This window comes from Geotrypetes seraphini, chromosome 6 (assembly GCF_902459505.1).
Source record: "Geotrypetes seraphini chromosome 6, aGeoSer1.1, whole genome shotgun sequence".
Classification (NCBI taxonomy): Eukaryota; Metazoa; Chordata; class Amphibia; order Gymnophiona; family Dermophiidae; genus Geotrypetes; species Geotrypetes seraphini.
The window spans coordinates 237,396,228-237,423,744 of record NC_047089.1 but is presented as its reverse complement, the minus strand read 5'-3'; the positions used below and the strand labels follow the sequence as shown (position 1 = coordinate 237,423,744).

At 44.1% G+C, this 27,517-nt stretch overlaps 1 protein-coding gene across 1 annotated transcript in view; it reads right to left on the bottom strand.

The window, feature by feature from the left end:
- Positions 1 to 4,466: 4,466 nt before the first annotated feature.
- Positions 4,467 to 27,517, bottom strand: part of DIPK2B (divergent protein kinase domain 2B) — a 40,682-nt gene continuing 17,631 nt past the window's right edge. The window contains 5 exon segments of the mRNA XM_033949541.1: positions 4,467 to 5,739; positions 12,313 to 12,418; positions 12,420 to 12,470; positions 12,472 to 12,603; positions 19,632 to 19,805. Of these exon segments, the coding sequence (XP_033805432.1) occupies positions 5,399 to 5,739; positions 12,313 to 12,418; positions 12,420 to 12,470; positions 12,472 to 12,603; positions 19,632 to 19,805 (804 nt within the window). The 3' untranslated portion in view covers positions 4,467 to 5,398.

Genomic DNA, 27,517 nt, shown 5'->3' with positions numbered 1-27,517 from the left:
AAAATGGCTGTGGGACTGAGAGACGCGCCCAGCTCATTCAAAAAGAGAGGGCCGGGCGTTAAGAAGTCATCACTAAGGTGATGTGTGATATGCTGAGCACCAGCCAATAAGGAGGAGAAAAAGTATATATGTCAACCATTGCTTTCATAACAAAGAAAAACCAAAAAGCAATAACTAAAAAAATGCAAAAACATCAATGAAAAACAAAATACATGACAAGACCGACGTATTGTTGTCGAAAAGACATAAAATCACAAGCATTTTTTTTTTCAATAAAGCTGTTGTTGAAAAACTTAACATCAAGGATCTCATTCTCAGTAAAATGGTTGCCATTCATAAGATGTATTCAAACCTATAGGGTCCAAGGTCTGTAATCGACTAATCCATTGCTGTTCTTTTTGCCATAATAGTCTTCTAATATCTCCCCGTCTTAACGATGAAACCAGTTTATCAATCACCCAACAGCTCAGATTATTTAAATTGTGTCTACACAATGAGCTATCATCGGGACTGACAGTTTACGAGTATACATACAGCTTTTATGTGCTGTCAGTCTAACTGTTAAAGCATGTGATGTCTGACCTATATATAAAAGTTCACAGGGGCATTGAATCGCATAGATAACATTAGGCGATTGACAGTTAGAAGTATGTTTTAACATGTAACTTTTTCCATCTGTTAGATTAGTAAAACTAGAAATGGTAGCCATAACGTTGCAATTAGAACCCTGTGTAGTGATATCCTCCATATCATTAAACATTTCTTTGGATGTGTGCCATAGCCAATCCCCCAAGTTTCTATTTCTTGACTGTCAGCCCCGATGATAGTTCCTTGTGTAGAACATCAACACAATTTTAATAATCTGAGCTGTTGGGTGCAAACCTAATGGGAGGAAAATATGCTGACCGACTTTCTCAGTTTGCAGTCTCTAGACTTCAGAAAATAATCACTGTTGCCCCCCCCCCCCCCCCAGGTGTTCAACTCCATTGTTCAGCGGTGGGGGTGTCCACAGATGGATCTGATGGCCTCAGCAGTAAACACAAAGGCAGCTCACTTTTACAGCTGAAGATATGAGCCAATTGTGACCAGAGAAGGCTCTCTTATACGTGCTTTCCCCATGGCTCATGGCACCATTATTGAAATTAGTATCCTAGGATGGCTGGTGTCCGATAAGTGAGTGAATGTATCGAACACGTTCATGAATAAAAAATAAGGATTTGTGGAACGTGGCTATGTGGGAATGTTTTTTCTGATTGCCTGAAGAACCCATGCAAAATGGTCCCTGTTGGAATCTGGAATTAGAGATTTAAACTGCTATCCACAGCTAAGTTTCCTGTTTTTTGAAGAATAAAAGATTTGGATAAAATGTTTTTGATCTTGCACATATTTAATATTCATTGATGGAGGAGGTGGTTTCACCAATGATTATAACAAGTCTCATGGAGTAGATTGGCTCTATAATAACAATAGCTTTATTTATATCCCGTCATACCTTTTCAGTTCAAGAGTTTGGGATGAAAAATACTGAGGTCTTTCTACTCTTCATATACGAGTATTTTTATGATAAGAACTGAACAGTTTTATGATATTGAATAAGTCAATGTATTCATATATATTGAATAGATGAATGCAATTTTGAATTATTCTATTTTTTTTGTATTGTCTTTGTTGACTTTTTCTGTGGAGTGTATTGTCTACATTGTTGTTCATGTTAAGTCGAGTCATTTGCAGGATTGCAAGTCATTTAGGATTAGTAGTCCTAGTTGTGCCTGATTTGCCCCACAAACCATGGTATGCGGACTTAGTTCACCTCAGTAAGGCTGTTCTTATGGATAGCATAGCTGGTTTTAAGAAAGGTTTGGACAAGTTCCTGGAGGAAAAGTCCATAGTCTGTTATTGAGAAAGACATGGGGGAAGCCACTGCTTGCCCTGGATCAGTAGCACGGAATGTTGCTACTCCTTGGGGGTTCTAGAATCTTGCTATTCTTTAGGATTCTGAATGGAATGTTGCTACTCCTTGGTTTTTGTCAAGTACTTGTGACTTGGATTGGCCACCATGAGAACGGGCTACTGGGCTTGATTTACCATTGGTCTGACCCAGTAAGGCTATTCTTATGTTCTTATGGTGCAGTGGTTAGAGCCACAGCCTCAGCACCCTGAGGTTGTGGGTTCAAATTCCACACTCTTCCTTGTGATCCTGGGCAAGTCACTTAATCCCCCATTGCCCCAGGTACATTAGACAGAGTGTGAGCCCATCAGGACAGATAGGGAAAAATGCTTGAGTACCTGAGTGTAAACCATTTAAGTTATAAGTGGTGTATAAATCTAAATCTAATCTAATCCTTAGGTTTGTATACCGCATCATCTCCACGTTCGTAGAGCTCAACGCGGTTTACAGTAGGAGAAATAGGAAGGAACTACAACAGAGGGTTAGAGGTAGAAGTGTGAAGAAAATTTAGAGGACTTGGGATGCCAAGATATAAGAGTTTCCTTGATTCCTAAGTTGGAGGGAGACTTACATTTTTTGAGAAAAGCCAGGTTTTCAGATGTTTGCGGAATACTTGGAGAGAGCTCAAGTTCCGAAGAGGGGAGGTAAGGTTTGTTCCAGAGCTCAGTGATTTTGAAGTGGAGGGAGGTCCCTAGCTTTCCTGTGTGGGAAATGCCTTTTAGCGAGGGGAAGGATAGTTTTAATTTGTGGGAGGATCTGGTGGTATTAGGGTTTGAGGAATTCCAAGAAGAGGGATAAAGGGAGGGAGGATACCATATAGGATTTTGAAAGTTAAACAGGCGCATTTATAGTGGACCCTGGCGATTATCGGAAGCCAGTGGAGCTTGGCCAGGAGCGGGAAGACATGGTCAAATTTACTTTTAGCGAAGATGAGCTTGGCCGCTTAAATAAAATAAAAATAAATGAAGGCCTCGGTTTACTGTTCGGAGTGGATCTTCTCTCTTGAGGACTGGTCCCTATAAAGAATCCGGAACACTTTGGGCTTATGGTATGGCTCTTCAGTAGGCTGCCGTGATGAACAACTGTTACTCGGATGTGGTTGTCGCCACACTGCTTAGAGCTAAGAAGCCATTGATGGTGGCAACCTATGCTAAGGCCTGTAAGTCCTTTCAGCACTGGTGTGCTGTGGGTGATGTATAGCCCTTACAAGCTCCAATTTTGGTAGTCCTGGACTATTTGCAAGAAGGACTTCAGAAGGGTCTGTTGGTTGGATGTCAGGGACTGGACAGCAGTCCAAAGAAACAAGCCATCTGTTAGTCTCCAGGCTTCTCTGGGGCGGAGAAGAGGGTGGGGGAGGGACGCCTCTCACCATTGCTACACCACTGAGTGCATGCCTGTCTGTACAGCAGCAAGTAAGTTTCTGCAGTAGCCTAGTGGGTGGTGTAATGAACCATAGAGATAGGTACTCAGGCCCATATCCCACTCGAATTACTACACTTATTGTGGAATATGTGAACCTTCCAAAACCCACCCAAATCCCTCTGTACCAACATATAGTTTCAAGTTTCTTTATTTTTGATATACCGTCTATCAAAACAAGTGTTGACACCTGCAGGCATAAGGGATATTGGTGTGGTGTACAGTTGAATTCAGTAGGATTTGGAGGGGGCTATGTTGAGATGTGTACTTTAGAGAACGACACGGGGACCGTTTACCACGTTAAAGCGTGATCACCGCAGTAAATCCACAGTAATGGGGACATTTGCAACTGGTTTACCGCAGGAATGGGGACAAGATCTTTCACCCTCCCAAGGGAATGAGGATAAGACCTTTCACCGCCCCATGGGAACGGTGAAAAGTCTTGCTCCTTTGTTTAAAAAAAATTGCACCTGTGTCAGACTCGGCATCTCCTCCCCAGCTCCTCTTGGACCTATTTTACCTTCAGGAGACAGCCATCCATGATGAAGACAGAAGGAACCCAGAACCAAAGCCTGAGGCCAATGTGATTTGAAGAATAAAATTACCAGACAAAAAAAGGTAGAAAAAAAATTATTTTATGTTTTGTGATTAGAATATTTCAGATTTGAAATATGTATCCTGCTAGAGCTGGTATTAGACATAACTGGGGACCACAAAGCCCAGACTGTGCTTCTTTAGCTTCCAGCTGGCTTAGGGCTCTCTCTCTCTAACCAGGGGCAGTTGCCCCAGTTGCTCTCCCCTAACACTATTCCTGCCATGTGTGACTGAAGTATTCTGTTAGCTTGATTTTTCTGTGCAGCATTGTGTAGTAATTTGGTTTGTTCAGTTTTCACAATAGTGGAGGGGATATTTGTGAAAGGGAGGGGAGACAGGGTTTTTCTTGATTCTTGCTCTATTTTTGTTTATAAAATGACATTTGTATAGAATATTGTCTCTTTTTATACTTTACTAAAATAAGTTCAGTATAAAATCATAATTATTCAAGGCTTGTGTGGATGACAGTTTGCAGGGTGGGGACGGGGACTGAGCTTGTGGGGATGGGATGGAGACAAGCTCACGGGGGGTGATAAATTTTTTCCCCTGTGTCTTTCTCTAGGGTACTTTGGGCTTTTTTTTATGAAAAGTTCACTGCAGTGCCCCCTAATGTGCTCCACTGCTCTGCTTGTATGTCTATGTGGCCGGTCAACTAAAAATGCTGACCCCCCTCCTTCATCCTAATGGCTTGTTTTGTGTGGTTTTCTTTTGGATATGGTTTTTTTTACGGTTCAAAAGATAGATGCATTGAAGACAAGCACATCTGAGAAATGGCCATTTTCAAAACAAAAAGACATTTTTCTGGATTTTTGTCTGAGTTCCGCAAAACGTCCAAACTCAGGTTTGGATGTCATACTGAAAATTCCCCTCTCTATCACTCTGTGCAAAGAAAGTTAAACTCACACTGTTTCTCCCTTCTTTATAGTATTTCTAAAGCGCTACCAGATGCATGCAGAACTGTGCATTAAACACACATGAGAAAGTCCTTGCTCAAAAGAACTTACAATCTACAGTAATTATGACAGAAAAGCAGGACAAAAGGGGCGAATCTTACACATGCTGTTCCTCCTTTCAAACTTTCTAAGACATCCAGAAAGACGTCAACAATTTTTCTCCCTCGTTTAAAGCCCAACAAAGGCAACCTCTCATCTCTCTCTCATTGTGTTCAATCCTCTATCATCTTCCTCCAGTCCACTTTGGAGAAAGCATCCTTTTAAACTAGCTGGATAGCTATTCTGTGCATTTGAAGACAGAACAGTATTTCATGAGACAATTTCTTTCTTTGCTTTGTCCTGAAAAATAAATATAGACCAGCACATTTATTTGGTGCTTTCCAATCCGTTTCTGTTTTCTTACTTCCATAAAACCTACTTCAAAATAACATTTGTGAGTTGAGCACATTATACTTTTCTGAGAGGTTAGAGGGATACTTTGGCATTAGTATTCATTACTGTATTTGCAGTCAGGATAGCGGTATGCGAAGCGAGACTCGCAGGGGCTCAAGGATTTCAGAATTTCCTTCAATTTCCCAGCTGCTTGAAGAACTTGCCGATCAGAAAGGGAACGCTGCTTGCAGAGGCTTAGCAGTCTGTCTATCTTCACTTGCACCGACAGAGAGAATTTCCCGTCTAGAAGTTGGGGCAGGAGATCCTTACAAACCGCAATGAAGTTGTGTTTCTCGCTGATTGAAGCACAAGAGGCAAAGGCAGATGTGCAGTTTGAAGTCAAACAGCTGAATATGTCTTTGGACTCTAGTTGTTCATTCATCTTTGGATAACCTAATAAAAGAATAAAAAAATAACGATGTAAATGTTGTTAGACATCAAGATAAATATCTTTCAGAGGTGAAGGAGGCCTTGTATGCCACCTTTTTGTGGCTTGGGCATTTCAAAGTGGTGGTCACTGGAGGATGAAGTGACTTACCCAGCGAGTCACAAGGAGCAGCACCAGGATTTGATCTGCAACCTCTGTCAGCAGTGAGCCACAGCCCTCTGATTGACTAAGAGTTAATAAAATTGTCTAGCTTTCAATAGTTGGAGCCCTTCTAGTAGAGAATGACATGGGGACAGAATTTGTCCCCATCTATGTGGATAACCATAGGAAACCATCCTGTGTCATTCTTTAGTGTCTAGCTTGACCTCAGTCCTTCTTACCAACATTCTTCAATGCAAGGCTTGATGACCAGTGGCTGAGTCCATTCATAGACTGATTCTTCCCTCAAATAATTTTTTTTTTTTTAATTTATTCATTTTTCTATACCGTTCTCCCAGGGGAGCTGAGAACAGTTTACATGAATTTATTCAGGTACTCAAGCATTTTTCCCTCTCTGTCCCAGTGGGCTCACAATCTGTCTAATGTACCTGGGGCAATAGGGGGATTAAGTGACTTGCCCTGGGTTGCAAGGAGCGGTGTGGATTTGAATCCACAAACTCAGGGTGCTGAGGCTGTAGCTTTAACCACTGTGCCACACTCTCCCCAGAATGACACGGGATGGCATGGGAACAAATTCTGCTACAGCAGCGGTCTCAAACACGCGGGCCGCATGCGGCCCCCCAGGGGACTATTCTGCAGCCCACAATCATGGCTCGCCTAAAGCAGGGGTCCCCAATCTGCTTCCCTTCCCTTCTCACTGCTCTCCCTCAAGCCACCGCAATCGGGAAACAGGCCAGCACCGAGGTCTTAGCTCTCACTGCTTATCTTCCCCAGTTCGGAGCTGACCAATTTCGGAGCCGACCAATTCTCACCACCCGACGTCAATTCTAATGTTGGAGAGGAAGTTCCGGGCCAGCCAATTGCTGCCTGGCTGGCCCGGAACTTCCTCTCTGACATTAGAATTGATGTTGGGTGGAGAGAATTTGTCGGCCCCGTGCTGGGGAAGATAAGCAGGGAGAGCTAAGACCTCGGCACTGGCCTGTTCCCCGATTGCAGCGGTGGCAGCCTGTTCCCCAATGGTGGTGGCTTGGGGGAGGGCAGGGAAAAATAAAGAAAGAAGGAGGGGGGACAGGGAGACAGAAAGAAAGAAGGGAGACAGACACAGACAGAAAGGGGCATGGAGAGAGAAAGAAAGGGGCATGAAGAAAGAAAAAAAAGAAAGAAAGGGGGCACAGAAAGAGAAAGACAGACATATAGAAAGAAAGTGGGCATGGAGAGAGAGAGAAAGAAAGAAGGGAGCAGGATGAAAGAAATAAAAGTTGGGGGAGGGAAAGAGACAGATGCCAGACTAGGGGAAAGGAAGGAGGGAGGGAGAGGAAAGAAAGAGATGTCAGACCATGGAAATAGGGACGGAAGAAGAGAGAGATAGAAGGGAATGTAAGACATGGAAACACAGATTTTGAAAAGAAAGCAGAAAATTTTAATATTAAGTTAATGCCAAAGATGGATGCAAGGCAGAAAGTAAAGACGGAGAGAAAACCAGTCAAAGGACAAGAAGGTCCTGGAAACATAGTTAAAAGCACAGAAAAATAAAGTCACCAGCCAACAAAGGTAGGGAAAATGATTTTATTTTCAATAAAACCAAATTCATTCTCTTCGAAAATGACAAAATCCAAAACCATAGCCAACCTAGAACTCAACTCAATCAACTACCCCATCCACACCACCATAAAACTACTAGGAATAACCATAGACAGATGCTGTACCATGCAACCGCAAATAAACAACACAATACAGAAATCCTTCGCTATCATGAGAAACCTCAGACAAATTCAGAAATTCTTTGAAAGAACACAATTCCAGCTTATAGTACAATCCCTAATCCTAGGACTACTAGACTATTGCAACATCCTCTACCTCCCATGCCCAACCTTTATGACCAAACAACTACAAACAATCCAAAATACAGCTTTAAGACTCATCTACTCATTGAGAAAACATGACCATATCACAGAAGCCTACATCAACTCACATTGGCTACCAATCCAAGAAAGAATACAATTCAAATTCTACTGCATGTTATTTAAAACTCTTAGCGGAGACAGCCCGTCGTACCTGAACAAACCGCCTCATCCCAGCATCCACAACCAGACATATGAAAAACACACACACCCCCAAGTGCATTCTCCCCCCCCCCCCCCCCCGAGCCAAAGAAGTAAAAAACGATCAAACTACACGACGGCCTCCTGGCCACTCAAGCAGCAAGACTGGACGGCCAGATTTCCAACCTTCTGGTGTCCACCCCAGACTACAGGACATTCAGAAAAAAACTAAAAACCATACTCTTCAAGAAATTCCTAAAACAGCCCTAACCTCACGTTCTCTCAACAACACTAATAATAGACAAAGGATCTACCCTTTACTATCATAGCAAGGACAATTGTAGTTTATAAATCTTCTGTTAAGTCTCCCTGTTCTTAACTACCAAAGAAATGTCAAAAGATCTACTCTCTACCACTCTAGCAATTCTATTGTTATCTCATTGTAACCCTGTTTATAAATCTTTTGTAAGCCGCCTTGAACCGCAAGGTAATGGCGGAATAGAAATCCCTAATGTAATGTAATGTAATGTAATAAAGTGATTGAAATGTGTGAGTTTTGAGAAAGGAAAGATATTAAACTTTAAATGTGAAGGCTGTCAGAAAAAAATAGTTAATGACAATTTTGCATAAAGTAAAACTTTTGTAGTTTATAAATCTTTCCTTTAACTGTTAAAGGAAAGATTTATAAACTATAAAGAGTTTTACCTCATGCAAAGTTGTCATTTCTTTAATAAGACATTAACTATTTTTTTCTGCGGCCCTCCAAGTACCTACAAATCCAAAATGTGGCCCCACTAAGGGTTTGAGTTTGAGACCACTGATCTAGATGGCATGAAGCTATCTTGTCCCCCTAGACCAACGGTCTCAAACTCAAACCCTTTGCAGGACCACATTTTGGATTTCTAGCTACTTGAAGGGCCGCAGAAAAAAAATAATTAATGTTTTATTAAAGAAATGACTCCTTTGCAAAAAGGAGCCCTTAGCTTGGTTTAATAGACTGTTGGTGTCTAGAGGCTTCTTTTCCAAGAAATATGTGGCCCTGTACTGTGTGCGGCTCGAGAAATTATGACAACAGTGATAGAACGGAGAATGCCACTAACCTGCCCTGATTTTAAAAAAACAAACGAACCAAAAAAGCAAGTAAGGATGGCCCAAAATTCTCTCACATGTATAATCATCCTAAAATATCCTCAGCACAACTTTGCATGAGGTAAAACTCATTATAGTATGATGAATTTTACCTCAACTTTGCATGAGGTAAAACTCATTATAGTATAACAATTTTACCTCATGCAAAGTTGTCATTAACTATTTTTTATGCGGCCCTCCAAGTACCTATAAATCCAAAATATGGATTATCTGAAATCTGAAATTATCAAAGCAATTAAGAAAAAGATTTATAAACTATAACCGTCATAGTTATAAATCTTTCCTTAATTGCTTCTCATAATTTCAGCTATAATAATAATAATAGCTTTTTTATTTCCCGTCATAACTTTCAGTTCAATGGACGGTGTACAATAAGAGGTGCTGTGGGGATAACAGCGAGAGGAATCTTTTGAATTGGCATCCTTTGGTAGAGGGAAATGTAAACAGTAGTATTCTGCTTGAGAAGCGGAGTTTAACCCTGTAGGATGAAGTGTTTCAGGGAGGTATGTGGGAGCGGTGCCGAAAAGTGTCTTGAAGCAGAGGCAGCCGAATTTGAAGATAATTCTGGCCTCAATATGTAGCCAGTGGAGTTTATTGTAGTATGGGGTGATGTGTTCGGATTTTTCAAGCCAAAGATTAGTCGAAACGCCCATGTTCTGGATTAGCCTCAGTTCTTGATGGGTTTTTTTTGCGTGAACCTAGAAAGTTGAAAGTGAAAAACTATCAAAGTATCAACTGGAACCGTATATGCTGGGAGGTGAGAAGCTGATATGCACGGACGGGGAGAGGGACCTTGGCTGATAGTGTCCGAAGATCTAAAGGCGAAAAAAAACAGTGTGACAAGGCGGTGGCTGGTGCCAGAAGGATGCTGGGGCTGTATAAAGAGAGGGCGTAGCCAGTAAAAGGTGTTGATGCCCTATACAGGTCATTGGTGAGGCCCCACTTGGAGTATTGTGTTCAGTTTGGAGACCGTATCTGGCGAAGGGACGTAAAAAGACTTGAAGCGGGTCCCAGAGGAGGACGACGAAAATGATAGGAGGCTTGCGCCAGAAGACGTATGAGGAGAGACTGGAAGCCCTGAATAATGTAATACCCTATAGGAAAGGAGAGACAGGGGAGATATGATTCAGACGTTCAAATACTTGAAGGGTATTAACGTAGAACAAAATATTTCCAGAGAAAGGAAAATGGTAAAATTAGAGGACATAATTTGAGGTTGAGGGGTGGGAATGTTAGGAAATTCTAACTTTATGGAGAGGGTGTGATGCCTGGAATGCGCTCCCGAGAGAGGTGGTGGAGAGGAAAACAGTGATGGAGCTCAAAGAAGCGTGGGATGAAAAAAGAGGATCTAGAACCAGAAAATAATATTAAATATTGAACTAAGGCCAGTACTGGGCAGACTTGCATAGTCTGTGTCTGTATATAGCCATTGGGAGAGGATGGGCTGGAGAAGGGCTTTAAATGGCTGGGAGGGTGTAGATGGGCTGGAGTAGGTTTTGACGGAGATTTCAGCAGTTGGAACCCAAGCACAGTAACTGGGTAGAGCTTTGGAATTCTTGCCCAGAAATAGCTAAGAAGAAAAAATATAAAAAATTTTTAATTGAATCAAGGTTGGGCAGACTGGATGGAACATTCAGGTCTTAAATCTGCCATCATCTATATGTTACTATGTAACTGCAAGAGATAAGGATTTTGGACCAACTAGTTTGGTATTATAAAGAATGATTCTTTATGGAAAGACTTGTGCTTTAAACTGTCCAGTGATTGTGTCCGCAACCGCCTTCAGCTCTCACCTCCTCCAGCACCGGACTCATGCACAAGCATGCACATTCCTCCAGTATTACCTTACGTTCTGCAAACGTTGCCCGCCTCACTGCTGTCACCTCACGCAAGCTCTTTCCTGCGTCTGTATGCGATGTTCCTCTCCCCCACCTCATAATTGAGTACAGATGCGGGAAAGCGCTTGCGTGAAGTTACAGCAGTGAGGCGGGCAACATTCCAGAACGTGACTGCCGGACACTTAAGGCACAAGATTCCATAAAGAATCATTCTTTTATAATAACCGGAGGGGCCTCAAAATAATACCTGGGCGGGCCGCGAGTTTGAAACCACTGCCCTAGAATATGCAATAATAATGGGTCTGCGTCTGTCATCTTGTCTACTACGTTTCATCACCGTTGCATTAAGGTTTGAATTGAATAGCTTAAGAGATTTGGGGTATGAAACCCTTGCTCCAGGCAAAACTGCAAATCATGAATGCCACATTAGCACTACTTTATTCAGGATCCGGATATTGGGACTGATTTTGAGAATAAAGGCATCTTTTTTAGGCATTGTTTTTGACATTATTTTGTAGCAACTCTTGCACAAACAGACAGTTGTGATATAACATTAATTGATAACAGAATTAATTTAAGTAAGTGGTATATAATGCAGTAAAAAAAACACTTAGCCTAATCTGCAGGGCAGGATTAATTTGTTGAGGGCCCCTAGGCACAAAAGTACACTGGGCCCCTTGCCCCGCCCCACCCCACCATGCAACCCAGGGGAAACAGGAAGCAGCGTCAGAGGAAAGCTTTGGGCAAGCAGCACTGCTTGCACAATTACAGTTCCTGTTGCCTTTCTTACCCTCGTTGCTTGCTTATCTTACTTTCCATCAATGGGGGGTCTGCGTTGCCGATTGGGGTTGGGCCCACGTGTGCCGATCAGGGGGTGGGGGGGGCCACGTTGCCGATCAATGCTGGAGGGGCCCATCACTGTTTGGAAAAAACAATGTTGATGCCTTCCTTCATCGGACCCCCCTGACCATTTCGGGGCCCTAGGCACGTGTCAACTTGGCCTATTGGTTAATCCTGCCCTGCCCATCTGGTCTGTCCAGTTGTGAGTCTTCAACTTTGGTCAATGAGCGCATTAATTACAACTATCTCATTTTAGTTGCTTTGTAGAGACCTAGCTGGACATGAAGGTTGGCCCCGCCTAAAGTTAATAAACTATGGAGGGTGGGGATAGAAGGGCAAATGAACAAAGGACAAACAGTCCATACATCAAGAAACAGAGATCCCAATACACAGGCGTAGGCTACAGAACATCAGTTGTCGTCATAGGAGTAACAACTATTTGTAAAAGAGAAGCCACCCTTGTCCTTGCCCCGATAACAAAAATCTGACATGTCCTCTTTAGAGAGACTTGGTTGCCACTCTTGATGATCTTTGAAAGAGCAGAAGGTACCTTACCTGTGTGTCAATACTCCCAGAGTGCTGCCATCTCTTATAAACAAACGCCCATCACTGAATATACCAAAGGTGCCGTTGTCAAGGTGGGAGAAGTAAAAAAAGGTAGTTCAGGTCGTTGCTGCCCATAGAGTGAATAATGTGAAGGAGCTGGTAGGGCCAGGTCTGCCGCCACCTCTGGAGCAGAGCTATAAAACTCATGGAGAGGTCTAGTGCTCGTGCTGACCATCAAGCGACCACAGGAGCCTAAATACCTTGGAAAGGGCCACCCCTCGGCTCCTGGGAAGATCTACAAGCAAGGAAGACAAAGAATCTTTGTCAAAGAACACAATTTTCTTTTCCTTTATTTGTTTTTGACATCAAAATACCTAGGTGCAAACATATGAACAAATCAAGTAATATAACATATTCCAACAAATAATATAAAGCTGTTTAACCGCCCCTCCCCCAACCTAATCCTCCCCCTGCCCCCACCTGGATGTGTATAACAATCTTTCGTGAATCAAAGGGAAATAATGTTAATAATAAGTCACATTCATAACTTGCAATAATTTGTTAACGGGCCCAGAATTTTCTTGAATTTGCTATGGTGTCCCCTCTGCAAAGAATTAATGTTTTCAAACTTATAAATCTGGCATAATGATTCCCACCAGAAACTATAATTTAAGTTATTCCAGCTTTTCATTATCAGCTGCATAGCTACTCCTGTCATGATGAGGAACAATTTATTCTGGTTTGCATTAGTTGGTTTCGTAGGTAACAGTATCGTTCCTAACAATATTATATCATAAGATAACAAAAGTGGAACTTCCAATATCGTAATAATTTGACCCCAAATGGATTTCCAGAATCTGAGTATCAGGGGACAATAATATAGCAAATGATCCAAAGTCCCTATATCAAGATGACAGTGCCGGCATCTATTAGACTTAGAACTATCTAACCTTTGAAGCCTAACAGGGGTCCAAAAAGATTTACGCAACAAGAAAAACCAAGTCTGTCTCATAGATGCTGATGCTGTACACCTCATCCTCCAATTCCAAATTCATGGCCATTGAGATGCAGAAATCTACTTTGTCTCAATGCTCCAAATGTCTTCAAGACTAGTTTTTGGCTTTTTATTCACAAATTCAGATATCAATTTATACCACTGGGCAGCCTGATGTCTGAGGAAATCTGTTTGGAAGCATAAGACCGGCAAACTATACTGATCTTTTAAATTTCGCCATTCAGAGAACCCTTTCTCAATAGCCTGCTTCAACTGCAACCATTTAAATGTTTGGGACTATCGAAATACCAAAAGATTGTTGCAGTCATGAAAAACTCAAGCATCTTCCCATTTGAAATCACATCATCCAATGTTCGTATACCTGCCTGCATCCAATGCTTCCAAATGACCTTCTATCCACCAATTTGAATCTTGGAGTTCAACCATAGGGACTGGCACATGGACTGATGAATTGGTGTTAAGTTATTATAAATTTTAATGTTTGCCACGTGGAAACTAAGATTTTATTGTCCTTATAAAGCCTAGGTATCTTGATACTCAAAACATGATCCAAACGCAACGGAGACAGGAATTGCCATTCCAAATATAGAACACAATCTTCTAGTTGTAGGTGAGGGGTATCCAGTGTTCAGTGATCGTACAAAAATTAAACTGCTTTGGGAGGTTGTAACAACTTCTTTTATGATGTGCTGTAAATCATTTTTTGATGTCTGGCTACTAGGAAGGTCGTATACAGTATAAGCCTTGGCAACCAAGCAAATCAATCAACCTATAAGACTTAAAAACCCCTCCCCTCCAAAAGGATGCCCAGCTCATAAGGATGTTGCCAGAAAAGATACCCCCCAAAAAGTAAAGCAATACCACTGCTGGTAAAAATTTCATAAGCAGCAGGGGTATCAAGGCCAATGGCTGTCAGGTAAGATTGCCTCTTTGTGGATGATACCAAAATCTGCAAACAGAGTAGAAACCTAGGGTGGGTGTGAATAACATGAAGAAAGACCTGGTGGCAGTAGGGGTAGGAAAGAGTTGGGTTCTTTCCTGTCCCCAAAGAAGCTATTAGACCACCAGGGATGTTAAAAGGTAGGTTTGGCCCCATTTCTATGGCAGTGCTTCCTGTTCCTGCAGCACTACTGTGGAACAGTCTAGCACTAAAGAGGTAATACCGGGAAAGTTGGTCTAGGTCAGTGATGGCTAACCTTTTTGAGCCCGAGTGCCCAAACTGCCGCACAAAACCAAAGAATTTTCTCAAAGTGCCAGCACATCAATTAAACCTTAATAACAAGATTTTAGTATCTAAAAACTCTTTATAAAGTTGCCTGAACTATGTAACATCATTTTAAAGGTTGGAATCTTTGTATTGTCAGAGAGATCAATTTGATTCACAATCCTTTGGTTTTCATTTCAATTTATTGGCAATTTATAATGTTTTAATGATTTCATTCATGGCCGAATACACACATATTTTCTCTGTCGCCGCACTCTTTGACCAAAAGATTTGTAAGCCTGCAACCATGTCAAGGTAGACTCTTTCAGCAGCTCCCCTCCCTCCCCCCTTACCTTTGTGGCCAAGTCAAAATGATCTACCAACAATAAAATTTTAAAAACACAAAGCACGCTGTACGCAGAGAAAATGTTAATTATCATTTATATTCCGCAGGTTTTCAAAGGCAGATGACTTTATGCAATGTCACCTCAGTAACAACTATACAAAAAATAGACAAATATTCCCCTCCCTTTTACTAAACTGCGATAGCGGTTTTTAGTGCAGGGACCTGCGCTGAATGCCCCACGCTGCTTTTGAAGCTCATAGGCTCCCTGCGCTAAAAAACGCTATTGCGGTTTAGTAAAAGGGGGCCATAGTGCAAAAATATAGACAGCATATATAAATTCTCAAAACGGACACATTTTGATCACTAAATTGAAAATAAAATCATTTTCCTACCTTTGGTAATTTCATCAGTCTCTGGTTGCACTTATTCTTCTGACTGTGGCATCCAATATCTCTTCCCTTTTTTCAGCCTCCTGTATGCTTCTCTCCTCCAGACCTCATTCCCTCCCAAAACTTTTTCTTTATTTCACCCTGCCCCCTTCTTTCTTTTTCTCTCTCTCCATACCCCCTTTCATTCTGTATGTCTGTCTTTCTCTCTCTCGTCCGTGCCCCATTTTCTTTGTTTCACCCAGCCTTCTTTCTTTTTTTTTTTTTGGCTTCCTGTCCCCCTCTTTCTTTCTTTCTCCTTGCCCTCCCCTATGCCACCACCATTGGGGAAAATGCTGCCACCGCCACTGGGAATAGGCTGCCACTGCCGCTATCGGGAACAGGCCGCGCCAAGTTCGCCCTGCTTCTCTTCCCCACGGGGCCGACCAACTCTCGCCACTCGACGTCAATTCTAACATCGAGAAGACGTTCTGGGCCAGCCAGGCAGCGATTGGCTGGCCCAGAACGTCCTCTCCGACATCAGAATTGACGCGAGTGGCGAGAGTTGGTCGGCCCCACAGGGACAAGCAGGGAGAACTTGCACTGGCCTGTTCCCAATGGCGGCGGTGGCACTCAAGTGGCTAAAGAGACGCAGTTTGCCAGCCTAGGGGAGAACACTGGAGGGTGGCCAGCTGTGCACCCCCTTGGGGCATAAAACCGGGGCAGACCGCCCCCACCCCCACCTTGGTATGCCACTGTCTGTACCTCACATCCCTCCCTAATGACCAAAAATTCTCCTTTCTTCTATTCCCCGTGTACACAACCATCTCTTTCCCTCCCTTCCTCTCTCCCAAGTCCTTGCCTTCTGTGTCCAAAAAACCCATTCCCTCCCCCACCTCAGCATCTTTCCCTCCCTTCCTCTCTCCCAAGTCCATGCCTTCTGTGTCCAAAAAACCCATTCCCTCCCCCACCTCAGCATCTCTTTCCCTCCTTTCCTCTCTCCCAAGTTCATGCCTTCTGTGTCCAAAAAACCCATTCCCTCCCCCACCTCAGCATCTCTTTCCTCCCTCCTCTCTCCCAAGTCCAGGCCTTCTGTGTGCAAAAACCCATTCCCTCCCCACCTCAGCATCTCTTTCCCTCCCTTCCTCTCTCCCAAGTCCATGCCTTCTGTGTCCAAAAACCCATTCCCTCCTCCACCTCAGCATCTCTTTCCCTTCTTTCCTCTCTCCCAAGTTCATGCCTTCTGTGTCCAAAAACCCATTCCCTCCCCCACCTCAGCATCTCTTTCCCTCCCTTCCTTTCTCCCAAGTTCATGCCTTGTGTCCAAAACGCACTCCCTCCCCCTTTTGTGTTCCCCGTTTGTCTCCCAGCCCATCTTAGCAACTTTCTCAGCAAAATGTAGCTCGAGCCGCGTAGGCTTGTCTTCTATTTCCTGCCTGTCCCGCTGCGTACACATAGCCGATCGGAAATCTTCCCCAACTTCAGTGCTGACGTCGGAGAAGATTTCCGATCAACTGTGTAAGCGGCAGGGCAGTCGGAGTAGAAGACGAGCCTCGCGGCTCGAGTTATATTTAACCCCGCGGGTCCCCCATCGTCCCCGTTCAGCTCTCTCTCCTGTGCACCCCTGGTAGTACTGCCCTGATGGCGGCCCTGCGCGTGCCAGCTGCAAGGCCTTCGCGTGCCACACTTGGCACACGGGCCATAGGTTCTCCATCGCTGGTCTAGGGCCTCCCCATTACTGCAGTAATTACCACAGTAACAATTACTGTGTCACTCTCTAGCCAGCCGGATTTTCAATACATCCCTAATGAATATGCATGAGGCAGATTTGCATGCCTGTCATTTCTATTATATGCAAATTTGCCTCATGCATATTCATTAGGTATGTATTGAAAATCCGGCTGACTAGAGAGTGACACAGTAATTGTTACTGTGGTAATTACCGCAGTAATGGGGAGGACTTAGACCAACTGTCCTGGGGAACCCCCAACCAGTCAGATTTTCAAAATATCCCTAATGAGTATGCATGAGGCAGATTTGCATGCCTGTCATTTCTATTATATGCAAATCTGCCTCATGCATACTCATTAGGGATATTTTGAAAACCTGACTGGTTGGGGGTTCCCCAGGACAGGTTTAAGTACCACTGTGGTTGAACTACCAACTCCTACTGTATATTTCCTCTACCGTAATCTCCCCAACCCCGAAATGTCCTGTCTAAATTAGATTGTAAGCTCTTCTGAGCAGGGACCGTCTATTGTATGTTAAAATGTACAGCGCTGCGTATGCTTTTCAGCACTTTAGAAATAATAAATAATAATAGTAGTAGTCCTGTTACTGATCCTAAACTTCCTAGTGATAAATGGTAAAGTGCCTACTTGGCTTGAAGGATTCCTAACATTTTTACACTTGAATGGAGATAGATTGGAAGAATGGTCAACATGTGGAGTACCCCAAGGCTCACTACTCTCCCCAAGATCAATAAATAAGTATAGGAAGTCACTCATCTACCCTGTTTCCTTGAAAATAAGACCTATCCCAAAAATAAGCCCTAGCATGATTTTTTAAGATGCTCCTAATATAAGGTTAGCATACATCCCGTTTTGAACGGGACCGTCCCATTTTTAGATCCCCTGTCCCATTGTCCCCGCACACAGCTTCGGGACGCCAAAATGTCCCGTTTTCAGGGACAGTGTCCCGAAGCTGTGCACGGGGCCAACAGGACAGGTGAGCGCTTCCCCTCCCTCCCTGCTTCACCAAAGGCAGCCTCCCTCCTTCCCTCCCTTCAGCAGCGCCCCGTTCAACCCCCTCCCCCCGGGTCCACAGCCACTGCTGCTTGCCAGCCTCTCTTACCTCTCTCCAGTGCCTATTCAACCCCCCCCCCCTGGTCCACCACCACTACTGCATGCCGCTCAGAAGCCTTCTTCCCGACGTCAATTCTGACGTCGGAGAGGAAGTTCCGGACAACCAGGCAGCGATTGGCTGGCCCGGAACTTCCTCTCCAATGTCAGAATTGATGTTGGGAAGAAGGCTTCTGAACGGCAAGCAGCAGCGGTGGCGAACCATGGGGGAGGGATTGAATCGGTGCTGGAGGGAGGTAAGAAGAGAGGCTGGCAAGCAGCGGTGGCGGACCCGAGGGGGGGTTTGAATCGGGTGCTGGAGGGAGGGAAGGAGGGAGGCTGGCTTTGACACAGCAGGGAGGGAGGGAGGCAGGCTGGCTTTGGGGGAGGGGGTGGGACAAAGGCTGGAAGGCAATGGGGGGACATAGGAAGGAGGCACTGAGGGCATTAAGGATATAGGAAGAAGGCACTGGGGGCAATAAGGGCATGGGAAGTGTCACTAAGGACACAGGAAGCAGCAATGGGGCCACTAAAGACATGAGAAGGGTTACTAAGGACATGGGAATGAGAACTGGGGGAACTAAGGACATGGGAAAAAGGAACTGGGAGCACTAAGGACATAGGAAGGAGGCACTGGGGCACTAAGAACATGGGACTGGGGGCGGGACTGACAATAAATGTCCCATTTTGATGGTCATATAAGGCCTACTCCCAAAATAAGCCCTAGTTAAGGTTGACCCCCGAAGCCCCCCTCCCCCCAAATGTCTTTGACACTCCCTGACTCCATCCCTGACACTAGTGCTGCCTGATTTGCCTAAAAAATCAGACTTGTCAATTCAGCAACTCTCACTCCTGCTGCTGTAGAAGGCCTCAGAGCAGAGGTATGTCAGTCTCATGGTGGGAGGTCAGTGAGGTTCTGCTGCACAAGGGGATGGGAGGGAGAAAGGAAAGAGGAAGAATTGGGGTAGAGCAGAAGAAGGGAAGGGAAAGATGATTATTGTACGTGAAAAAAATAAGACATCCCTGAAAATAAGCCCTAGTGTATTTTTGGACCCACAATTAATATGACACTGTCTTATTTTCGGGGAAACAAGGTAGTTGCTGACATGGCTGACAACATGAAACTAAAACTAAATGCAGAAAAAAGCAAATTTTTTACTGATAAGCTCACCCAGAGTCACCAATGATGATACTCAAATAATGCTGCATAATGCCCCACTGAAACTAGAACCACAACTGAGAATCCTAGGGATTATATTCAACAAGAACCTATCCTGGGAGGCACAAACGTGACCATTAACCAAGAAAATATTCACAACGCTGGGAAAACTGAGAGGAATCCATCATTGCTTAGGCAAAGAAAACTTTTAGATCTTGGACCAGTCACTGGTACTAACCCAACTAGATTAGTGCAATGTCCTTTATGTAGGATGCATAGAAAATTGCAAGATATATTTCCTAAACAATATTGTTTTGATATTTCTTAAATAACATTGTCTTTCCAGAATATTCTATAATCCAATATGGCACCTAAGATTCTGACGACATCTTACCTGTAACACAATAGGGTGTGTATTGACGGAGAGTGTAAAGAGAAGACGTAGCTTGTCGCGGTCTGTGAAGTGATTCATGTAGACACTGCCAGCATCCAGCACTTCAGCATAGCGGCGGACTATTCGATCTAACAGTCGCTGGGATGGGCAGCGCAGCATCGGGCTTGGCAACCCCTGCGAGAAAACAAATTAAGAAACCCTCAGGAAGTGCCACTATGGTATTAAACAGCACAGGCAGGATTGGATCTTCACTGATCCTTTATATACAAATAATAATAGATAAATAATAAACAATGAAGGAGGCCTAGGAATCCGGTTGGCCCAGGTGCCTAAGGCCCCTCCTATGGGAGGGGCCTTAGGCATATGAGCTGATCAGGGCTAGGCCCTTCCCTAATACATCCCAGAATGCACCGGGAAGGGGAAGGCCTGCCATTTCCCAGTGGCAGGTCTGCTGGCAGGAGGGAGTGGGCATCCCTCTTACCGGCCATCAGACTAAAGTATGAGGGGCATTCAGGGGGGTTAAGAGAGGTGGCAGGAGGGTGTTGGGGAGTGTCAGCAGTGGAGTTGGGGACTGTTTGGAGGCTTTAGAAGATGATGGGGCCAGCAAAAGGAGGGAGTGGGCATCCCTCCTGCTGGGGGGATCTCTTGGAGAGTGACAGCAGGAGGAATTGGCCACTCCTCCTGCCGCGGACATTTGGGCGGGAAAGTGGGCATCCCTCCTGTTGGTCAAATTTGTGGGGCGGGGAGACAGGTTCCCTGCAGCGACTGCTAAACTGATCATGGCAGGGAGAGTCCCTTGTCACAATCGGCTCAGCGGCTGCGTCTATTTGAAATGTAGATCAGCATTTTATTGGCCTACATTTCAGGCACTTATTGCAGCCCTAGGGAGAAGCCTAGGGCCACCTGAGCTTGCCTTAGGCAACTGCTGTGTGAAACTACGCCCACACCTAGCCTATGTGCCCCCCTAGGCTCACGAAAATGCCCACAATGTAGGCAGCTTGCTTCATGGCGGGGGTTTTTCTTAAACATGCATCCCAATTGGCTGGTTAGACAGGGGTAAGACACCACCTACAATCAGGATGCCGTTTATAGAATTTGGCTCTTAGTGTGTGGTAGTGTGGACATTCTGCCTACGAATACTATGAATTATTTCTTTAGTGCTATCAGACATACACAGCTTACAATCTAAACAGAAAAGACAGAGAAACAGGATGTCATGGATGCAGTTAAGAGGAACGGTTAATCAGCTGGCTGGGTTGGAGGGCAGAGGGGAGTACAGAACAATCAAGTCATTGTGACATCACTGATGAGGTTGGCTCTTATTGGTGGAATGAGGCATTATGACATCACAATCTCAGTTCTGCTTCCCAAAGGCAAGCAGTATGTCATGGATACAGTTAAGGGTTGGAGGGCAGAGGGGAGTACAGGACAATCAAGCCATTGTGACATCACTGGTGAGGTTGGCTCTCATTGGTGGAATGAGGCATTATGACATCACAATCTCAGCTCTGCTTCCCAAAGACTGAAATTCTTCACACTACTACTATTACTATGAATTATTTCTATAGTGCTACCAGACGCATGCAGCACTGTACAGAGTCTCAAAGAAAACAGTCCCTGCTCGAAAGAGCTTACAATCTAAGCAGACATGACAGACAAACAGGATGTCACGGATACAGTTAAGTGGAACAGTTAATAAGCAGGCTGGGTTGGAGGGCAGAGGAGTAGGGTTAAGGATTGAAATCTATATCAAAAAGGTGGGCTTTCAGTCTGCTTTTAAACAAGTGAAGGGAAGGGGCTTGGTGGACAAACTCGGGTAATTTATTCCAGGCACACCCTCTTCTCACTCACTTACGCTCATAGTGTTGAAGCTTTTACCGCAGCGGCTGGCAATAAAAAACCCTAACACAGCTTGATAAAAGGGGGCCGGGGCCCAAGGTTTTGGGGGGATAAATTTGATACCATCTCTGGTACAATACTTATGATTTCTCCCCAATTTTTTTTAATGCTATCTGCATCTTTTAACATTAGCACATGGTCATTAATGGGTGACGGGACAATTGCACCCCAGACACCAGTGAGCTGACAATCGAGCGCTGACAATTCGGCGCAAGACACAAGCGCGCCGCGGAAAAACTTAGTTTTAAAGAGCTCCGATGGGGTGTGTGGGGGGAACCCCCCACTTTACTGCATACTGTTTGCGCTTCCGTTGGGGGGGGGGTGTGGGGGGTGCAGCCCCCCACATTATAGAGAAAACGGAACTTTTCCCAAAAAAATCAGAAAAAGTTCTGTTTTCTCTATAATGGAGGGTTCCAACCCCCCCCCAACTCCCCCCAACAGCAGCACGAACACTATGCAGTAAAGTGGGGGGTTCCCCACTCACACCCCGCTTCGGAGCTCTTTAAAACTAAGTTTTCCCGCGGTGCGCTGGTGTCTTGCGCTGAATTGTCTGCCCTCCATTGTCGGCGCGCTGGTGTCTCACGCGCGACTGCCTATGAACCCATTAATCCAACAAATGGGGGGGAAAAAAGGCATTTTTACAGCCACGGTAAAAATGACCTTAGTTTGTGAAAAAGATCTGCACAAGAACTCGCTAAACGCCACTTTTTTACCGCAGCTTAGTAAAAGAAGCCTTCGGGCTTAACTATCCATTTAACCATATCTGTGTTAACCCTTTCAGGACCATAAGGATCGTAGGCCAATTTTTGTGGTTTTGATGACATTTTTATGGTAAAAAGGGCTTGCAGATGCCAAAAAATTGATTTTTTTTTGTGAAATATCATTATTTTTATTTAAAAAAATCACACTTCTGGCTTATGGACAGTGTGGCAAGTGAATCTTCTCGTCAATCTAGCAACGACGCTAATGAATGAATGTCGGAACCAGTTTGTTTACATAAAGGCAGTATCATATGGAATCCGTACATATCAAATTTAGAACTGTAGACTATCCCAATCAAAATTTATAGGATTTTAAAGTTATGGGACAAATATGTCCCTTGGTCCTGAAAGGGTTAAGGGCAGAGTAATCTAAATGTGTTTATTTTTAACATAAATAATATTTCTGCTCTCTGAAATATTTTAAACAAATCTCTATTTGTGGAAAATTACCGGTATGTATTATTTCAAAAGCACATAAAACCACGGTACCATGATGCATCAATTATAAATGTTACTGGTAAGTTATTGTGTAGTAAAATTCATTTACCGGATCTGTCCCCTGCAGCCGGGAGCAATTACGGAAGTGGAACACAGAATCATTCACATAGAAGACCAGCCAATTGTTTTAGTCCTCGGTGGGTCTGCTTAGCCATCCTGACTGCTTTCCAGAGGTTTCAGCAAGCCACAAGAGAGATGTTTTGAGTATTTGTAATTCATCCAGTGTGTGTGTTAACTAGGGATATGCATTCATGTGAAAAAAACAAAACAAATGCAGCGCACAACGAAAAAGGCGGCCTTGTTTCATTTTCAAGCAAAATGAAATAAAGATGTTAATTAAATATTTTGCTTCAATTTTATTTTCTTTTGCCTGCCAATCAAGTCTATGGGCCATTAAAGGACATGGGAAAGCAGAAGTAATATGCATATTTACTTTTTAATTAACACAGACTGTCTGGCGCCTATGGAAGAAGGGGGGGGGGGAGAAGGGACAAGACCTGAGTAGTGGGTAAGAAAGGTAATGCAAAGGAATGTGAGATAAAGGCAAAGTCAGTGCAGATAGCAGAACAGGTGTCTTCCCCTGTGTTGTGCAGTATTTGGAGCCGATTTCTTCAAGCCCTAGGAGACATTTTTAGGCTCTGAGGGTAGGCTGCCATGAGGTGTGCTTCTCCTAGGCACTGGACCCACACCTCGTGGGGGTCTGTGGAGCTCATTTTTCGTCTGCAGTCCGGGCACTTCTTGAAACTCAGTTTTGCTGCAGGCTTTTAGTTGGGTTTTGTTTTTTGGGGGGTTTTTTTGCCATTCTTCTTCTTTTCTTTTCTTTCTGGTTTTTTTGTTCTTCTTTTTTTTTTTGGGGGGGGGGTTTATGGAGAGCTGTGATCCGTCCGTTTGGGAAGGGCGGATGAACTAAACTGGATTAGTGAGGGCCAGCACAGGTATATATAGGGCTACCTGCACATGCTCAGATGAAGCTCCCAAAAGCCTCACCTGAGCTCTGGGAGAGCAATTCCGAATTGGGAACGTAGATGACGTCACCAAAAGTGGGCTGACTTATACTGCTTGTCCATGGAGAATACAGTAAAACCTTGTAACTTGGGGCTAGATTCACTTAACTCCTTTCTGTGCCCGATCCGTGGCCGATCCATGCAGGCCCGACCAATTCACAACACAAAAAAATTAAAATGAGGGCGATCGGAGGAACCCCCCCTCCGATCGCATGGATCGCTAGTGTGCGATCCTGACGCATGCGCAGACCATCTGCTTTCCCTGCAGATGGTCTGTGCATGGGTTTTGTGTCCATTTTGGCTTGTTTTTGTTTGTTTTTTAACTAGCCTTGAGTCTCCTGGAAGGGCGATTCCCAGCGTTTAAAAGCAGGCAATTTTTGACTCTCCTGCTCTCTGCCGTACTTCCCCGCTTTAAAATCACGAGCTCGCACTGCGGGGAAAGGCAGCAGAGAGCAGGAGAGTTGGGGGAACCAGAGAAAATCGGGGCAGGCAGAGAGCAGGTCACGGCAGAGAGCAGGAGAGCCGGGGAGCCAGAGAGAGAAGAGTCGGGGCAGGCAGTACTCCGAGTGGAGCCTCACCAAAGGAAGAGCAGTTTTTTACACAGTCGCTGGTTCTTGATTGGCCAGCCAGTCGGTATGTCAGGAAAAAAGGGTAGTGAATTGCGTCCTTCCTGCTTCAAATGCTGATTCCCCTCATTTGCATGCACGGATTGGGATCGGATTGCTACACAGGTTAGTGAATTGGGTCGGAGGGAAATCGGATCGCAAAGGGCTCGCAAACCGATCGGTACACGATCAGTTTGTTTAGTGAATCTAGCCCTTGGTTTGCAAGCGTTTTGCAAGACAAGCAAAACATTTGATTAAATTTTAACTTGATAAATAAGCAAGGTCTTGCAATACGAGTACATACAGTATACATGCGTCACATCGTCACAACTGAGCCGATGGTTCTTCTCTCTCTGACGCTACGGGAGTGTAGTGACTGTTCTAAACAAGCAAACTCTTGCAATACGAGTACATACGGTATACACGTGTCACATCATCACAACTGAGGTGATGGTTCTTCTCTCTCTGACGCTGCGGGAGTGTAGTGACTGTTCTAAACGAGCAAACTCTTGCAATATGAGTACATACGGTATACATGTGTCACATCGTCACAACTGAGGCGATGGTTCTTCTTTCTCTGATGCTGCGGGAGTGTAGTGACTGTTCTAAACAAGCAAACTCTTGCAATACGAGTACATACAATATACACGCGTCACATCATCACAACTGAGCCGATGGTTCTTCTCTCTCTGACGCTGCGGGAGTGTAGTGACTGTTCTAAACGAGCGAGGTCATGCAATACAAGTACATATAGTATTTTGTCTTAAAGTTTTTGGGTTGTGGAATGAATCGTCCGAGTTTCAATTATTTCCTGTAGGGAAATTCGCTTTGATATACGAGTGTTTTGAATTTCAAGTATGCTTCTGGAATGAATTATGTTCACAAACCAAGGTTTTACTGTACCTGAAAAAACATTTGGGTGTCATCTAAGCAAAGCATAGTAGGGGTTCACCATCACGTCACCCCTGCACTCGTTACTGCCCAAGTGAAGACAAGCATTGCTGCTACAATCTCCCAACCTGGCACAAACGGTCTGTTCCTGTTCTCTCCTCGCTTCCAGACACAACAGCTGAATCGTGAACTTCTATTTATTGGGCATTTCCCTTATTGGCAGTTTTGCTGCAAATGACCCAAAGACTATGACGTTTATTTTTAAGAGAGACTTTCTGGACTGTTAATATTGCAGACTTTGATTATTTCCTTTGACTTTTCCTCATGCTTTGCTGCGTTGGCCTGCAAGTACCATTATGAAGTTTTATATCCCACAACAGAAAGGAAACGCACAACCCCCACGTGAGAAAAACACGGCGAGCTTGCTAATGAGCAGCGACGCCATTCAGCTCATGCGGACGCTCGCCGCGTTTTTCTCATTTGGATACCACGATAAGTGGCGGGCTCCTAACAGACTATTGAAGTACAGTATAATCTCGTTATAACGGACTTCAAGGGACCCGGAAAAACAGTCCGTTATATCCAGAGTCTGTTATATCCAGAGTTGCATTTTTAAAAACTTTATTTAGGTCAACTTGAAACAACGTCACAACGTGAACAACAGTCACTGCACAAGCATATCAGCAACATCAAGAACAAAACTCAGCAAAACATTGGTACGGCACGAAATGATTGCAAAACCAGAACACTAAAAGATGTTCTAAAGCAGTGGTATTCACCCAGTCATCGGGGACCACCTGGCCAGTCAGGTTTTCAGGGTATCCACAATGAATATGGATGACAGAGATTTTGAAAACCTGACTGGCCAGGTGGTCCCCGAGGACTGGGTTGAAGCATTATGTCATACTGTACTGGAAAGAAAAATAATTTTCTGCTGGGCTGCATTTTGATACTATATCACCGGCACGCCATGCGCATTGTTGGTGGAGCCTGCATGTGTTTTATAGCCGAACAAAACTACAGCTAAAAGCAGCTCTGGGGACCAAATTGGTTGTCCATTATATCTGAAAGTCCGTTATATGCGAGTCTGCTATATGCAATGATTTTCTGCATGTTTATAAAGGCGCACGGCCAGGACCAGCAGACCTCGTCCACTAAAGATGAGGTTCCGTTATAAGCGAATCTGTTATAATGAGATTATACTGTATTCTTTGTACTTTGGCGCCATCTACTGGGCTTCATTCATATACCCCTGACAAAGGTTTTTCAAGCCGAAACACGGACCGTGTTAGGGTCCAGTACAAAAAAGGATTAAAAGATTCTCTTTTAGGCTTGCATCATTTCTTGTGTATGTTGTATATATTTTAGTTATTTATATATTTTCAATAAATTGATTGTCCCTGAAGTTGGTAGACCGTGTCCCTTCCCCACTCCATTCAGAAGTTTTGCCATGATTCTGTATTTTATTTACTTGTTTTCCAATGACATTTTCTTTACAAAATACAGCGATGATTATAGAAACCTGTTCATTATTTTTAATCTGACCCCTTTGTATTATTTGTACTGTAACTCCTTAACAGGCTATGGGCCTGCCTAAGGTTACATATTTTACAAAGGAAAACCCCGGACACATAACCCTGCCCCATCTCCAGCCCCGCCCAGTTCTGCCCCCAGCCCGCCTCCTCTCTTCTGCGATGAGCTTTGGTCGCGTCTAGAGGGCCTGGAGCGTGCGCGGAGGTGTGTGACATCATCCGTGCATGCTCAGAGACCCTCCATTTGTGGCCGGAGTTCGTCGGGGCTTTCCAAAACCCTGACAAATGCCAGATTTTGAAAAGCCCATCCGGGAGTCCATGTAGTCCTCTAAAAAGAGGACATGTCTAGATTTTGCAAGACATCTGGTAGCCCTAGGCCTGCCAGTCTTAGCTGTGACTTCTATTTTCTCTCCTATCCTTGCTGACAAATATTTGCTTTCTTAATGCCGCTCTTTATTCTGATATATACACACTGCTAGGGAGTCAATGAGTAGTATTCTGTGATGAGTAACGATATAAATACTTTATTATTTCACAGCTCTAGTTCATCTATTACATATAATTAAAATTAATTCCATTCATGAATACGCTGATTCAATGACCGATCAAGCTGGGAAAAAAACATAAGGCCTGTTGATACTGGCGGTATCTTCTTAATACTCCTGCCGCTAAAAATAAAACGACAGGGTGATCTAA